The following is an 18,108-nucleotide window of genomic DNA, read 5'->3' as shown; positions in this document are numbered from 1 at the left end:
GCTGCAATTCTGGAGGTCAGAAGTCCAACATGGGTCTTACTAAGCTAAATCACAATGTCAATAAGGCTGCATTCCTTCTGGAAGCTCTGGGGGCAAATCCCTTTCTCAGCCTTTTCCTCCTTCTAGAAGACACTTGCATTCCATTGCCTGTAACCATTTCCTCCATCTTCAAAGCCAGCATAGCGTATTCAAATCTCTTAGTCTACATCCGGTTTCCCTAAGCATATCTCTTTCTTTTGAGTATAGCCCTCCTGCGTCCCCCTCATAAGGACCTTTGTGATTACATAGGGTTTTCCCAGATAATCCAGAATAATAGTCCCATCTCAAAATGCTTAATTTAATCACATTGCAAAGTTCCTTTTGCTACACATAACGATCCATATCCAAAGATTAGGATGTGCACCTTTGGGGACAGAGGGATATTATTCAGCTACCTTAGAGGGTTCTGGGGTCACTGGCAACTGGGCTACCATAGAATCTTTCCTGCTCTGAATACGTTAAAATATTATAAAAGATTGTAATATTTTATTTAAATATATACCTGAGCACCAAGAAACAATGGGAAGGTCCTACAGGCCAGAAAAGAAGGGAAAATGCAAAATCAAAAGTGTAAGCATACAGCTGGTGGGGGTGGGGCAGGAGTTCTGGATGGGAAGGGTAGGAAGGAGTTCCTAGATCAGAGCAGTCCCTAAAGAGAAGGGACTTGGGTTTCAAACCAGGCAGGACTGGGAAGAAGAACAAAGACCATTGAGGAGCATTTCTAGAAAGCTATGTTTTCAGTGTAAGGCCTTATAGAAAAACTACACCACCACACCCAGGGAGATAGCAGAGATTTTTGAGTCCCTTCAAAAAGCTTTTTGCAAGAAAGAGAAACTCTAAGCCTAGAGTCTAAATGTCTGGAGTCTAAATGTCACTACCCAGGCATGCAGGAAGCTGATTCTGATAAATCAGCCAAGCAATTCAGATAAAAGTTGATCACAGGCAGTGACGGGATTAAGGGAAGGAAAACTCACAGAAGGAAATCCAAAATGATTCAGGCGGGACATTTGCTAATCCTAGCCCTCACACCATTCCCAAAGAAAAAAAGTAAAAACTTTGCTGTCAATCAAAAATCACAAAACACATAAGAAAAAAAAAATCTACCACTAGAGAGATAAGACAGACAGAGCAAAAGAAGAATTAGAGCCCCCAAGAACTTGAGGTAATAGGACTAACCAAATGAGACTAAAATTATGGTTAAACTGACTAAAAAGATAAAAGAATAAAAACAATATGGACAAAACAAAACCATATTTTAAAACAGAGACTTGAAAAAGAGCCAACAGAGCAAAGCCAAAGAAAGTAGAAAGAAGAGAAACATATTATAGGAAGGATAAATAAAGCTTCCTTTAAAAAGGAAAGGACAGGCCTTCAGCAAAATTATTTTTTAAGAAAAAGAATAAGGCTAAATTCCCCAAAATGTCCTTAACTGATTAAGAATAGCTATCAAAAACCCAAAGCAAAAATCATATTCAATGATAAAAGCTGAGAAACATTTCCTTCAAAATTCAGGAATAAGACCAGGGTGCTATCACCTCTTCTGTTCAGCATTGTAGTGGAGATCTGAGACAACTGAGTAAGAGTGGACATTGAACAAAAATGCAGAGGAAACACGGTTGTCATTATTCATATTAATTAGTATCCACATGAGAAATAAAACAAGAGACTGCAAATATTAAAACTGGTAGGACTGAGAAAAGTTGCTATAAATAGGAACAAAATACAAATGTCAACAGCATGCTGATGCACCCCTCCCCAAAAGTTTTTAATGTATTTCTTTAGGATGCGATTTGTAATAGGCCCCACAAAGATCAGGTACATATAAGTAAATCTAAGAAAAGTATTACAAGACCTTCATGGAGAAAATTGTGAAATTAATTGAAGAACACAAAAAAACTGCATTAAATAAAGAGATATAACATGTTCATGGGTGGGAACACTATCCATCAATTCACCTCCAATTTAGCCTACAAATTCAGCGTATTTCTAGTTAAAGTCTCAATAAGGTTTCTTAGGGTGGAACTTGATACAATGATTCATTAATTTCCATGGAAGAATAAGTGTCCCCGTCGCCAAAGGGCTAGGAACATTTTTAAGATTAAACAGAAAGGCCGTGTCTGCTTCACTCTTTCTCAGCCAAGCTGCACTCTCACCAGCACCATGCCTAAGAAATGCTCTTAGTAGCCAATCAACCTTTGTCAGTGCCTTCAACTAACCGTTCCAGACTCTTTGCTGTTGCTTTCACCATGCTCTGCAAAACCTGGGCCTGACTACATCTTTCGGACAGATCTTATTTTTTTTTAATTAGTAAAATTAAACATACAAATAAAACTAAAAAATTTAATAAGTTAAAAATCCAAGTATCACAACTTGTAATGGCTCAGTAATTAAAACCAAGTAGTTGACACACATCTAAATAAACCAAAAGTGTAGTAGGCTTGGAGGGAGATGGAATTCCAAATCAGTAAGGAGAGAGGAAGCTATAATTAACAGCCCTGTGACAATTACCTTCGCATTTTGAAAAAGAGTAGTAGTCCCTACCTCACAGCATAGATTTAAACCCTAAATATAAAAGCAAAACTTCAACTTTTAGGAAAAAAATAGAGAAAAATGTTTTGACTTTGTAGTTACAGAAAAACTTCCTTAACAAAACCCCCCAAAATCAAGGACCATACTAACGCAGTGCTTACTGTGTGCAAGGAAGTACTCTAAAAGTGCTTTACATTCACTAGCTAATTTCATCTTCACAATAACCCTAAGAGGTAGGTAGTACTACTGCCTCCATTTTCCAGATGGGGAAAAAGTCAGGCACAGAGATGTTAAGTAACTGGCCCAAGATTACACAGCAAGGAAGGGACAGAACTGGGATATGAACCCAGGCTGTATGGCTGCAGATTTGGTGTTCTTACCTACCACACTATACACCACATTAAAATTTTAAAATTCTACACAATAAAAATCATCAGGCAAATGTAGGATAAGTCTAGAACTAGAAGATATTTCCAGCACATATATATATCAAAGAATACCTACTAATCAATTTTAAAGGACAAAAAGCACACAATAAAGCAGCCAAAGGTAATAAGAAGCGATCCGCCAAAGAAGAATCCAAAAGGCAATCAACGCCTGAAAGATGTTAAATCTCGTTATATATCAGGAAGACAAAAATCACCACAATGGGATAGCATCTCACATGCACCAGATCGCAAAAATTAAGCCTGATGATACCAAGGATGTGGAGAATCTAGAACCCATTCAAGTCAACGTGTCAATTTTTGCAGCCACTTCACAGAACAATCTGGAAGCACCTAGGGAAATTAAAAATATGGATCCCTTACGAAACCAGCAATAATGCTTCGAGATTAATACCCAAAAGAAATACCCACGTCCCCAACTAGACATCATATGTCAGGAGTTTGCTGCAGCCTTGTCACAATAAAAAATTGAAAACCACCTCAGAAACCATGACTGTTGAATTTATAAACCCTGATGTGCTCACAGAGTAGAATACAAATGAGTTTGATCTATTTCTATCAAATCAATAAATTTCAAACATAAAAGAAATGAAGCAAATTCTATAAATACTGATAAGACATACCACTTAATAAATGTTCAAGCACACAAAAAGTCACCTTATTTATGTTTTTTAAGAGAGAGACGGGGGGTGGGGAGGGAAGAGAGAGAGAGAATCTCAAGCAGGCTCCACGCCCAGCACAGAACCTGACACAGGGCTCCATCTCAGGAATCTGAGACTATGACCTGAGCCGGAATTAAGAGTTGGACGCTTAACTGACTCAGCCACCCAGATGCCCCACAAAAAGTCACCTTATATTCTTTGTGGTATAGGTCAAATTGTCATAAGTATATAAATGTGCATGGAAGTGACAGATGTTGATTTTAGGATAGTGACGACTTTTGAGAGGGGAAAATGGGAATGGGGATAGAGTGGGCCTTTCTCTAACACCAAACTTCTAAAAAACAGGGAGATGTGGCAAAACACTGGCATCCGGGGAATCAGCCTGTTGGGTTCCCAAGATATTGGGTTCCCACGGTATTTTCTCTGCACATGAAATATTTCCCAATTAAAACCAGCCTTGAAAATTTTAACAGCCCCTTTCTTACCATGGCGCCAAGTTGAAATTCTCCTGCTTTGCTTTCCTCTGTCAATTGGTCCAACTTTCCTCATCCAGCCTTTGTTTCTACTATTCTCCCAAAAAACAGCCACAGAAATCAAGATATTCTCATTCATCTCTCAAATATTTCACATTAATTTTCATCTGTGCATCTTCAAGGACTGTCCACATTCTCTCCTATGATGGGCTCCCAGTTAGGAGAAAGGAAGGCTTTCAAATGAAGGTGGTATACACTTGTAGGCAGTACCAATGATCTGTTGTATCTCCACTTGTTCACAACAGAAAGCCAAGTTCTGGATCAATCACACTTGGATGTTCTCATGTGTGAAAAAGACACCACCCTGTCTTTCCTTCTTGTACCCAACTCCCAAGCACAGGCATGTTGGCACACCCACAAATACACATTCTCACTTGTAAGGTGGAAGAAAACATTGACTTAACTGTCCAATCCCAAACAAATTCTGCAATTATAACTACAACAGTAAGACTGTCCAAACATAAATTTATTTGGGCTAGTCAATTTTCTGATAAACTCCCAAAATACATTAGGTTTTTTTAATAAAATAATTGAAAACAACATAAATGTTACATTCTGTGTGGCTACTGTTGCTAACACATTGCAACACAAAGCCCTCAAGCATTCATAATTAATTTTTAAAATTAGAAATAGCACCCAAACGTTTATGATAGGCCTTTAGTTAAATTTGCCTCTCAGAGTTTAACTTTTACTGTAAAGAAGCCCTTTAAAGATAGTAATGAAACTATTTATTTCTGAGTAGTGGTAATTATATGTTCTGGTTGGTTTGTAATTTTGAAGAGAATGGGACTATACAAAGTCTTCCAAACTAGTGATCTAAAAATTATTGATTCCAATAAAATTAATTCTAACTGTATAACTAAAAAGCCTAAGTCTGTCACTAGAACTTGGTAGACAAAGGAACTGCAAGAATCCTTTGTTCAATAATAACAGCAGTTTCCTATGATACCAATTGTAATAGAAAGTAAATTTAGACCTTCCTTCAAACAAATAGTTTCCTTCCTTTGGGAGACGGAATACTGATAAAAACAGATTATGGATCTGTTAACTCGTTGATAGCAATGTTTTTATGAGCAGGGAGCACCAACCTTTCCTGTTTTCTCTTTAAAACAAAGAGAAGTAGAGCTTCTAAAAAGAGAGATTAGAAGAGCTGTAATGGAAAAGACACACCAAAGCAGGATTAGTGAAGTATCTACAACTGGCATGACTTGCCCAACCAAGCCCTGAAAGGAGGTGGTGGTGGCAGAAGCAACCAGTTCACGCGGGGATGGGTTGTGAGGAAGGTGCTAGTGGAAAGGACACGGCAATGCTCAAGCAGGGCTCACGAGTCAGCAGAAATTCACGGAACACCAAGACACAACACTACCCGGCCAGTCATCTATTCGCTTCCATTTTACAGGTGATAAATCAGAGTAGCAAAATTACATGCCCAATGACACAGAGGCAGAACTGTGGCAAACTCTGCTTGGTGCGCTTTTTTTTCTCCCTGTGGAACCGTATCACAGTGTGAGGCATTATATTTAAGTAATTTTTAACACTGAGATATAATACTAATGACAATGTTACAATGCATAAGATATAGTTCTTGTTTTGTAGCCAGATGCTTGGTTTGCACAGCATCTCTTTAACTTACTCTCCAGGAGAGCTGGCTACATAACCATGTATCAAAAGAACCGTTAAGTCTTCTACTCATATGACTTTTCCATTTGTTAACTACCAAATTCATTTTGTGCTTTTTATTTTCCTTTCACCCAAACCAGAAATGTTGTCACATACACCTATATTCACACAAAAGCGCACAGTGCACTGCCCAGAGTAAGGGAGCAAGAATGAAAAGTGTTTATCTTCAGCATTACTCTAGCACATAAAATTGTTCAAAACTAATAAGCATGCATGTACTTGTCCATTTGTGGATACATGCAACGCCATTACAGAACAAAGAAAAAAATACATTGTGCATAATGATCTTTATAATTTAGTGTGTTTTGTTTTGTTTTTTAAAGATTTATTTATTTGACAGGGAGGGACAAAGTGAGAGAAGAAATATAAGCGGGGGAGTGGGAGAGGGGAAAAGCAGGCTGCCCGTGGAGCAGGGAGCCCGATGCAGGGCTCGATCCCAGGACTCTGGGATCATGACCTGAGCCAAAGGCAGACACTTAACAACTGAGCCACCCAGGCACCACCCAGGTGTTTGTTAAAATATTAAACCACTATGCTAAGCTTTTAAAATGATGAAGTTGCCAGAATATTCTAGAATGAGGAATAGAAGGACCAAATTACTACCCAGAAGAGGAATGACCTCTGTAATAGACGTATGTTGCCTTTACAACCCAGCACGTTCATCTCTTGTAAACCGCTTAATCATGGTGTTTCACAAGCCCCATCTGACCACTACTAGCAGCAGAGACACACAACATAGGCCTATCAATCATGGTTGCCCATCCTCCTATCCACAGTGACTGGTCCATGGGATGGGTCAATAAACCAATGGTGTCAATCAGTTGTTCCGTTCCATAATGAAAGGATATTGAAAGAAAAATAAATGGGTTCTTCTGGCATACCAAGCTGTAAGAACAATTAAAATTGATTCTGCCAGTGGTCATTTTGGCACATGGAAAGTTCTGTCTTCAAAAAGAATCTAAGCAGTGTCAAGCTGAGCTGAGAAGTAGATAAAAGGAGCAACAGAGTTCTGACCTTTTCTGAGCCCCTTGATCCAGCCATACTTGACAATCCAACTATTTGGATGTCCCAATTCTATGTATGCTTTCAAGAGTTTGTGCTCTCTCAAAAACATTCTTCTAAGCTCATCTATAACCCATAAAGAATTCTGGTTAATACAAGCTTCATCTTCCAAGTGTTTATCATAAATTTTTTAATACCTTCCAACTTGCAGACACTTTGTCTACCTTCACAATTGAGACCACTTTCCCTACCTAGACTAACTCTAAGTCCTTCACCTTGAATGTAGGCTTTTAAAAAATATGAGCACTTCCTTTTAGCTGAAAAGACCTCCTGGAAACTTTAAGGACAAAACAAGAAGGGAAATCAATGATCCAGAGAAATGCCCTATACGATCTTCTGTCTGCAAACACCCTCTCTAGACTTCCCAAATTTAACTCCAGCCTAAACTGTACCACAGAGCAGGTCAGTGGTTGTTTGCAGGTTGGGAGCAGGGGTTGTGGAGCAGGAGGGAGGGATTACAAGGGAGGATAAGCAAACTGTGGGAGGTCTTGAATGTGGCCATGGGGCTCAGAGGTTTACGTATATATCAAAACTTACTAAATTTCTACTGTAAACATGTGCAGCTTATGGTATGTAAATAATACCTCAATAAGACTGTTTCAACAAAAGACACACCTTTCCAAGGAAAAGCATTTTACAGTATCCTCCTTCTTCGAGAACGGAACAAATCATAATGCCTAGAGTTGCCAATGCGATTTGGTGGAAAGGAAGAAAGTTACATGCCAAGAATGGTAGATCAGGAAAACAATGATGACTGGGACCTTGATAAGATCCTTGAATCGTGCCCCTGCTCTGGACTACCTACTTCTGAACATTTACCTACATGAAAATAATAAAGCTTACTATTTAAAGGAGGGGTAGCTGGGTTTCTATTACCTAGAGCTGGATTCTATTCCTAATATGGTGGTCTTTGGTCTTTTTCCAAAGCCAGTAAGATCTGGTCATTCCCAGGCTAGTGACCTGTTGCTTCTAATCTGAGAATAAAGTCCAAATCCCAGGCTAACAAATCCAAGGATATGAAGAGCCTGGATTACTGCTGGAGGTAATTCATTAGCCACTATTCCCCACCTCCAGCCATACTTCAAATTCTTCCAACGAGCCTTCTATACTTTAAGTGCCATATAAGCAAAGCACATATTATTCTGATATTGCTAGCACCTGGATAAGTGCCTGGTACAGAAAAGTTACTCAAAATACACTGCTGAATGAAAGAGCTCATGAAATTGCTTACTATGCTTTAAGGACAGGTAAATGCTTCTTTCCTAACCAATATAATATTTGGGGGAAAGAAACTCAGCCTAATGTTGTTCCAGATTATTCTTTCTCTATATAACCTATAAAAACCATTTTCATTCTTTCATCAAATATCCACATTTCAAAACAAGATGCAAAGAGAAACTTGAATTATTCTTTTTTTTAAGATTTTATTTATTTATTTGACAGAGTGAGACAGCACAAGCAGGGCGAACAGTAGAGGGAGAGGGAGAAGCAGGCTCCCCACCAAGCAAGGAGCCCGATGCGGGGCTCGATCCCAGGACCCTGGGATCATGACCTGAGCAGAAGGCAGAAGCCTAACCATCTGAGCCACCCAGGTGCCCCAACTTGAACTATTCTTAAAATATTTCTCATTACATATTTCACATATATATATATAGATATATATATATATGGCATCTGAATTCTACCAGGGTAAATGATTTGCTTTGAGGATGAAAGAGGAATATAGAACATTTGACAAAACTGGATTCGATTTTGTATTAAATTAATCAAAAATATTTTGTCAGCACTAAAATAAGAGAGAGAAGTTACGATACTAGTGGAGGATAAGAAATTTAAAACAGGAGTAAGACTCAGAGGGACTGCACCACCAAAATGTACCCCAGCATCCAGACGCATGAAGAAAGCAAAGGTTCCAGACAGTCTTCCCTGTACCTGCTTCAACATTCATCATGAGCAATTACACTTGAACACTAAACTCTCCCTCTGAACTTCTGCCCAGTGTGGAAAACTGAAGAACAACTCAGTGATGATCAAGCATGTGTTTCCATGATGCCAAACATCTGGATAGAAATTTGAAAATTCTATAAATAATCTAGATATTGCTAAATATCCAGACATTTAGTGTTGAAGCCAGGACCTCAGTTCCTTGTTTCATTTTCATTCTTCAAATGACACAAAGCAGCTTCACATGCCATTGTCACATGTTTTCCTTCCTTATGTTCTCCATGTTTCCAAGCAGATTTTCTACTTACCAGGCACAAAACACATATACATGTTACATAATATCTGCTAAGAAGAAGTTATATAAAAGGATTCAAAAGTAAGGGATCCTGACTTGTCATATTCCAAGAATAACAGTTCGAGGTGGCACTCACAGCTGCTAACCAAGTGCCAACCGCCCCCTACTCCTGCCTGCTGTGGGGCAGTTCTGGGAGACAAGAAGTGGGGTTACGGGTGCAATAGCCCCGCACTGATTTTGTCATTCAATTAACTAAACGTCAACCATATGCCAGGGCTGTGTTGGGCAGTCAGAAGAGGAAACATGATGAGGACCCTGTCCATACTGCTGAGGGGCACAGAGTTTGTCCTATGAAAAGCAGAAGGATAAATGCTCTTTCCAACAACCTTACTGATCAATTCCAGAACCAAGTCTTAGTCCCCATCTTGACTTAGCAGCATTTGAGACAGATGTTCAATTCTACCTCCTTAAAATGACTTGCACTTGGCTTCTAGGACACCAACCTCTACCAGGTTTTCCTCTGACCTTCTCAGGCTCCTTTCCTGGTTCCCATTTGTCTTCTGAAGCTCTTATTGTAAAAGGGCCCTTGGTTCACTCCACAGATGTCTGCACTTCTCTATCTATTCTCACTAACTTGTGGATCTCATCCAGCAACACCCCTAAATCCCATTCTCTATGTTGATGGCTCCCAGGCTCCCAGGATTTAAACTTCCAGCTACTACTCTCCCCTGAACTCCATTGCTGTCAGCCTAACTGCTATGTGACATCTACATTTGGGTATCTGATTGGCATCACATCTAATACTGAACCCCTTTTCTTCCTCCCAAAGCCTTTTCCACCCACAGTCTCTCCATTCCTATTAATAGAAGATCCATCCTGCCAGTTGGTTAGGCCATACAACATGAATAATCCATGGCTCCTCTCTTTTTCTCATGTCCCGTTCCAATCCATGAGAAAATTATGTTGGCTCCACTTTCAGAATACACCCCAAATTGGACTATTTCCCTTACACTGGTATTACACTGGTCCAAGCTCTCCAAATCTCTTGCCTAAATTACTGCAGGAGCCTTACATATGATTTCACTGCTTCCACTGTGGCTGCCTATAATCCATTCTCAATTCAGTAGCCAGACAATCTTTTAAATGAAAAATCAGGCCCAAGGCCACCAATGGCTATCCATTTCACTCTGTATAAAAGCTCTCACCCTCCCAGTGGTCTCAAGGCCCTTCATCATCTGCATCTCACACTTTCTCTGACTCACATCCTACACCACTCCACCCCCTGCTCACTCTGTCCCAGTCATAATGGACTCATCTCTGTCCCTTGCATAAAAGGCGTACTCCCCTTCCTCTATCTTTTCAAAGTTCCATCTATCTGAAACACTTTTCCCAGATATTTGTCTTTCATTGCCTTCAAATCTTCGTCCTAGTGTTGTCTTCCCAAGCAGGGCAATCCTGGCCATATATTAAATATGTACTTACCCTCCCCTAGCCACCCACGGCCTCACCACTCTTCATTTTTCTTGCTCCATTTTTCTCCACAGCACTTTCTTACCTTTTCATATGATGTATAATTTACTTACTTATTCACTTACCATCTACTTCATCCCATAAACGTAAAACCCATGAAAGCAGCACCTTTTGGTTTGTTTTGTTTATTACTCTTGATGTTCAATTAATATTTATCTTTGGAATGAATAAAAGAAAATATTATCTGGGTTCATCTTATATAAGACTAAAAATAATGTATTATTTTTACTAATACTAATAAGGTAAAATTTTACTAATACTAATAAGGTAAAAAACCCTAGCCAACTATGATTTAGAGTACAATTTTACACAAAGTGGATTTGTCCACGGGAAACGTTATAGGAAAACCTGGGAAGTGTATGAAAGGTTGGCCAACAACAGAGGATAAAAGAGTATTTCAAGAAACATATTAGATCATACCAGGGATATATAAAAGTAATGCTTACTTATTATTTTTTAACCCAATGCTAACTTTAATGTTTTAAAATAGTTGGCTGCCTTCTAGATTTAACTTTGAATAAATTATCTTTTTTTTTTTAAAGATTTTATTTATTTATTAAGAGAGAGAGTGAGCATGAGGTCAGGGGGAGAAGCAGAGGGAGAGGAGAGAATCTCAAGCAGACTCCATACTGAGCACAGAGCCCAACACAGGGCCCGATCTCACGACCCTGAGATTACGGACCTGAACCAAAATCAAAAGTCAGATGCTCGGGGCTCCTGGGTGGCTCAGGCATTAAGTGTCTGCCTTTGGCTCAGGTCATGATCCCGGTGTCCTGGGATCGAGCCCCGCATCAGGCTCCCTGCTCAGCAGGAAGCCTGCTTCTCCCACTCCCCCTGCTTGTGTTCCCTCTCTCGCTGTGTCTCTCTCTGTCAAATAAATAAAATCTTTAAAAACAAAAAGTCAGACGCTTCACTGACTGAACCACCTAGGCACCCACAGTATTTAATCATTTTTTTAGGATACAATATTATAATCATTTTATCATGTTTATGAAGTTTTCATTAGGTATGTTTTGCCCCTGGTGAAAAGGGAACAACCAATTCTGTAAATTTAACTCAAGGAGTATTTAGAGGGTATAGCTTCTGGTTTTTGTGGGTTTTTTGTTTCTTTGTTTAAAGAAAATGCTACACACTGAAGGATCTAACAAAGAGAAAGCTATGATCTCTGCCAACAAAAAAAAATGGTTAATGGTCTAGCTGGCGTAGAGCAAACACAAAGCTATCTACGATATGGAGAGTCAGGATGGTCAACGGCAAAGACAAAGTAAAACAAAATCTTACGATACCGACTCTCAGGCCTCACTGTAATTTAGAACTAGGTAGGGAAAAAATAATCACATGCCTTCCCTTTCTCCCCAGATCTGACTGAATTAGTCTGGAGTGGAACTCAAATAGTAAGATTCCCGAGTAAAAATGTAAGGAAGCAATGCCTTCTGACTTAAGAAATAAGAGGCTTTATTTGAGTGACTTTACTAAGACAGAGCAAGGTATTCTAGGTTGAGGGCAGAGGATCAGCAAAAACAGAAGGGCAACAAAGGGCATTTTGTGTGGCGAATTCTCTGTGGCTAAAAGATGTCAAGGGCTGCAGATGGAAGAGGCAGTTGGTGAAAGATCTAGAAGAGCATGCTAAAGAATTTGAGTTGATTCCCAAATTGATTAAGAGTTTTCATCTATTATCACAAATGGGTTTGGATCTCTTGTTTTACAGTGGTAAAATAATGTGGAGTATAAATTCAGATGAAATGTGACATGAACAAAGAGGATCTAAACCTAACCTGCCTTTACCAGTCCTTCAAATGTATTTGAAGGGATAATGGCCCATTTTTAAACCACTTAAAACTGTATGTAAATCAAGCCACTGAAATATTCAAACCTCACACTTTGAATATGGGCTGAAATACAATTTTTCCCAAAATGAATTGTTTCTTTCTTTGTAATCCCTCTTAGGTCGCTAAACTTTATGAAAGTCAATAACCTCACTTCAAGTGAGAAATGGCATAAATAGCACATTTTTGTTACCGTCTTTAAATCAAAAGTTGGGAAATTTTACAAACATACTTGGCAAAAAGGCAGACTATAAATATCAGCACCACAGCATCACATGAAAATCTCAGGTTCTATAAACAGTGAATCATTTTTAAATCAAAATGCAAGAAAATAACCAGGAACCACTTAGATATTTTAAATTCATTCAGTAGTTTGAACAACACAGAGAGAAAGAACATAAACCTAACCACACATGAAAATATTAAACAAGAATAATTTGAAAACTGATGATTGGAATTTTGAAAAATGACAGTGCAATCATTTGGAAGTAACATCAATGAGGAGATCTTTCTTTGGCTGGAGTACTAGTGTTTCTCATTTATTTTGGAGTTAAGACTGAACAAAATTATAGGTTTCCAGCACTCTAATAACCAGAATGGGACTCAAAAAAATGTACAGGTAAATCATTCCATATTTTTACTTACGTACTTCATTTTTTTCTTACAATAAAAGATTAATATTACGACTTTGAGGGCATGAACTCCTGCCTCCATAGGGCCTGCTTGAGTCAACACCAGCTAGCGTTAAGGGCTAGAAATTCCAATAGCTTAAAAATCTTCATTATCACAAGCAGGTTTGTAATTCAGAAACTTGAAATAAACTTTTTCCTCCTGAAGCTGTAACAACTTAATTTTTTTCTTTCTGTAGCGCATCCAAAGCATTTATCCACATTTTTCCATTTCATCCTAAAAACTCATGAGGGAAGAATGAAAAATATCATCACCAGTTTATAAATGGAAAAACTGAAGCTTGAATAAAGTAAGCTGTTTGCCCAAGGTTAAATTCCAAGCAAGCTGTAGAGTTGATATTCAAACTTAAGTTTTCTTCCTGAACCCAATTCTTTCTCTCCCTATAGACTGCAGAGATCATTTTTTTTTACCTTTACGTATGGTATGTTTTATCTAAGACAATCCAGTTTCAGAAATATTAAAATGTAAATTATTATAAATCAGGGCCTGAGAATGGATATAAATTAGTATAATTTTTGATGCTGTATGGGGATTTTTCCCAAAGCAAGCAAAGGTATAGGGAAAAAAGTTGCAAAAAAAAAAAAAATCAATAAAACAAACTTAGAAAGAATTCAGGAGAATGAATATGGAAAAAGAAACAAACTTCTGAAATGACCCTTCTCATTTTAAGAGCACAGTTATTTATGTTCTTTACATTCTCAATTAAAACTATTCATATAAAGGAATATGTATTATATATATAAACAATACATATATTAAAAATCAGCAGTGCAACTCCTAAAAGTCTCTTCTTCTCTGCTTAGGAAGCACAAGGACATAAATTATACATCTTCTAAATGTTAACATATTTTAGAATAACCTTTATTTCATATTCTTAAAATTCCCCAGAAATCATACATACAATTTTAAAAAGTTTTTTGTGACTACTTGTCAAAACATTTTCAATCAAAAGTATTCTAAAAAAAAACTATTAAACATAAAATAGACTGTTTCACCAATTTTCATTTGCATTTATATCCTAAGGATTATGAAAAAGATACACGCTATTTCTACCTTTTCCCCAATTTCATTATACCTTCTTCACTCCCCCAACTTCTCTAACCCACAAAGATGTCCCCTCGTCCTAAATTTTAAGGCACCTAAAGTCAGTCATTCCCTTATATCACATTTAATTTTCCCATTCCATGAATCCCAACTAGATCCTATTTTCCCAGAGTAGGCAGGTATTTGCCTTCGTATGTGTTTATTACTTCCCACAGTTCTCAGCAGAGAATACACATTAGGCAAATGTTTATTGACTGAATAAAGCTCCTGAGGTCATATGGAGAAAAGACAATAAATTAAAAAGAGGCTTCATAAAGCCATATTTATTTTAAAGCCCAGTTTGCTTCACTGATGTCTTCCCAAACTGAGAACAGTGCCTGTCATAAATAAATAATTATTGAGTAAAGAAACGTTCAGTTTCTTGAAATATACTGAAGTTCTGAAGCCAGTCTCTTACAACACCATGAAGGTACAAGGAAGAGAATTCTGCTTCTCCTCTTCCTACCATATCTATAAATAGTTTATATTCACTATACTAACTTATTCAGTACTAGGAATTCTATTGATTAAAATGACCAAACCATAAATAACAAGAATCAACTGCACCTTTGGCTAGTGACCAGAAGTCCATGACAAATTTGGGGGACGTTCCTTCCATACTATTTTAGTGACATGCTTTCTGGCCGGATCATGAATTCTGCTCTCATCTGAGGCTCATAGGCAGGCCACCTGAGCATGTCGACAGTCTGGCTCATAGAGTCCTGCAGGCCGTGGCCTTTACACCTGCCACTCCCATATGCAATCCTGGCTTTACTAACACTTTTAGAAATGACCTCAGACTCAATCCTGCAACTCTGTGCATATTTTAGAGGTAGTTACCCTGGTGGGATTGGAACCTATAAAAGGTCCACCTATTTGTACCTTAGAAAGAAATGTCTCCCAAGTCTTCAACTTCAACCCTGCCCCCAACTACTTCACATTTCTCATCTTAAATTGTTGAGGGAGAGATGAGGGAAGATATAGAACCTAAGTAAGAGTAGTGGCTCATTTTCATCATCTATTTAAGACTTAGTCCAACTTTTACCTTTCATTCACCTCCAATTTAAACTGCTGACCTTATTTAAGCTTGTTCACAATATATAAGAAGTAGACATTAATTCATCTTAAGAAATATCCTTTTTATCTAAAAAGTCTAGCATTTAAAAGGATGCTAACCATTTTATAACCTTGTGAATTTCTAATTAATTAAGGTTTACTGCATAGCTATTAAAATCAATAGAATACACTTTGAAGGTAAGTTGGATTAGCTATAAGTCTTAAAACGTTCCTTTAGAATAACCTTTCTCCTCGCTTTCCTGATACATGGTAAATACAACTAGAAGTGACATATCTTGAAAACAACTAGACTTAAAAATAATTTGCCTTTTAATATATACTGCACATTAATCTATATAAATTAACTGTATTATATATATATTGCACATTAATTTATATAGACCTTTCAGTCAAGTAAGCATGCAAAGTAGACCTTCTACTGTAAGCAGACATTATAAGGCTAAGTGTAGGGTGAACAGATGACTAAATCATGGGGGGGGCAAAAGTCAGGACACAAAATGGTGAATTCAAAGTTCTAAGCAGGCCATTCATGCTAATAAAAGAAAATACCTGGAGAATTGGTCAGCATTTAATAAACAATCAATATGATCAACATGCTTCAGATGAGACAAAGGTGGATTTTGCTGGGAAACTTGATACAGCTCTCCAATTACAAGGAGCTGAATCACCAGGTGTTTTACAATTCCCCTCCCCCCATGTCTACTATCAGTGACCAAGTTGATTAGATTCCTATTAACTAGCCAGAAAAGCATACTTTATTCCACTGTCTCGCCTTCAAAGCTTTGCAAGCATGTTCAAATACAAAGGAACAGTAATGGTAAAACGATCCAGCCTCGCTCTCCTGTTGGTGACCAGAAGGCATCCTCTCCATTCCAAGGATGTAACCTAAGCTTGCACAGATGGCCTAGCTCTCTGCTAATACAGGGGAGGGGGCTTTGCTTTCAGGGTGGGTGCTGCAAACCGCCAGGTGTATTTATAGAAGGGAGCAAGATGAGGTTGGAGGGATGATGACAGAAGTTTCTTCCACCTGGGAGAGAAGCCTGGGGAAAGATCTGGATCCCACAGTCTAGGTCCTATTCCTCACTCACCAACTACCAGCTATGTAAACTTATTAAAAACCCTTTTTGGTCTGTTATTTTACGTATAAAATGTAGACAATGGCCCTTGCCTCGGATGGCTCAGAATGAGAAACGAAATCCTGGGTTGTGGTAGGCAATCGATAAACCTCAGCCTGCTCCCCCATTCTCCTGTTCGCCCAGAATTGCGCCTCAAAAATCACAGAGACAGACTGTACCTTAAAACTAAAAGGCCCACGCTTGTTAGCAAAGAAATGACTTGGGTGGAGGCTTGCTTATTTACTGGAAGATTTCGCTTAAAATGGAGTTAGGATATTAATAAGACGGGAGACCACATCGAAAAAGCATCCAATATGAGCAAGCTGACAAGAAAAAAAGAAAAGAGAACCCTTAATGTAAGCACGAAACAAACTTCGGAAGCTGCGGATATCCTGTGAACCTAGTCGGTGACCTCAATTCAAATCACAAGAGCACGTAGAGCTAACCTAGATGCACACTATCCATATGCCGCCTTGTCAGTTTCAGACCACGCTATTTTTGCAAAACTGTCCTCAAACCTGAGGCGGCTCTCCCGCCTCCAAACCCGCCCCAGATGGATTTGGAAGCCAGGAGGGAGTATCAGAAGGGATAGCGATGGGAAAGTGGGAAGGTCTGGTCAAATGACTGAAAAACAAGGCGGTGGGTGAGGGGGCGGGGTAGAGCAATGTGGCAGAGACGCGGCCAGTGAGCCAGAAAGACGACGGCTTCACAATGAGGGAAAGGAAGAGACTGCGACAAGCGCCGGCTCCTCGTCTCGGGCGGGCACTAATGGGGAGGCCAGGGGCGCGCAGAGCGTGGGAAGACGGGAAAGGGGTGCGGAATGAAGTCAGAGTCGCTGGTCAGGCAGGAAAACCTAGGAGCAACGGAGCAGGTGCAAAGCCCCCGGGAGGGGAGGAACGGGCTCAGGTTACTCACTGTGTAGAGCAGGTTCAGCGCACACAGGCAGTTCTTGGAACACGCGAAGCCCCCGCAAACCATCTTGGAGCCTGTGGTGCCTGCAACCGCAGGTAACCGTGGCTCGGGCGGAGCCTCCGGGACAGCCTCTTTGTCCTTGACTGTGGGGCCTGGCCGAGGCCGGGGTGGGGGGCCCTGGGAGGGGGCTGCAGTGCGCTGCGCGCCCGCCGCGACTCGAACCCGCTCTGGAACCTGCGGCCGCCGCAGCTGGAGCCGGAGCCCGAGCCCCGCCCAGCCCTCCCGCCTCGCCCCGCGCGCTGATTGGCCGCCGGCAGGGAACAAAGGTAGAAATATGCAAATAAATGCGCTCCGCCAGCCGGCAGCCGGGAGGGGCGGGGCGGCCCGGGGGAGAGGGGGAGGGGGCGGAGGCCGTAGGGGACCTAGCTCGAGGCCAGAGCGTGTGACAGTGGCCTCGCGGTCGTTTCCTGAGGAGCAGGTGAGGAGAAGAGGGCGGGGCTCGACGGAGATCCACGCTGGCAGGGAGAAATATGACAGCACCTCTCGGTTCTTGACCCTGGTGGATGACGTGGCACCATTTTGAATGAGGTTTTAAAATTAAGCACCTGGCCTTGTTTGAATGAAGGAATAGCGGAGAAATAAATTAATGAATGTGAAAGATTTAAAAGGGACAATGAAGTGGGGG

General features: G+C 39.8%; 1 protein-coding gene across 1 annotated transcript in view; it reads right to left on the bottom strand.

The window, feature by feature from the left end:
• TSPAN13 (tetraspanin 13) overlaps positions 1–17,676 on the bottom strand; it is a 32,810-nt gene extending 15,134 nt beyond the window's left edge. The window contains exon 1 of the mRNA XM_027573565.2: positions 17,427–17,676. Within this exon, the coding sequence (XP_027429366.1) occupies positions 17,427–17,489 (63 nt within the window). The 5' untranslated portion in view covers positions 17,490–17,676. The remainder of the gene's footprint in view (positions 1–17,426) is intronic.
• Between the last annotated feature and the right edge of the window lie 432 nt (positions 17,677–18,108).

Source organism: Zalophus californianus, chromosome 12 (assembly GCF_009762305.2).
Source record: "Zalophus californianus isolate mZalCal1 chromosome 12, mZalCal1.pri.v2, whole genome shotgun sequence".
Classification (NCBI taxonomy): domain Eukaryota; kingdom Metazoa; phylum Chordata; class Mammalia; order Carnivora; family Otariidae; genus Zalophus; species Zalophus californianus.
Note: the sequence above shows the minus strand (reverse complement) of the source record. Positions and strands in the feature narration are given on the sequence as shown.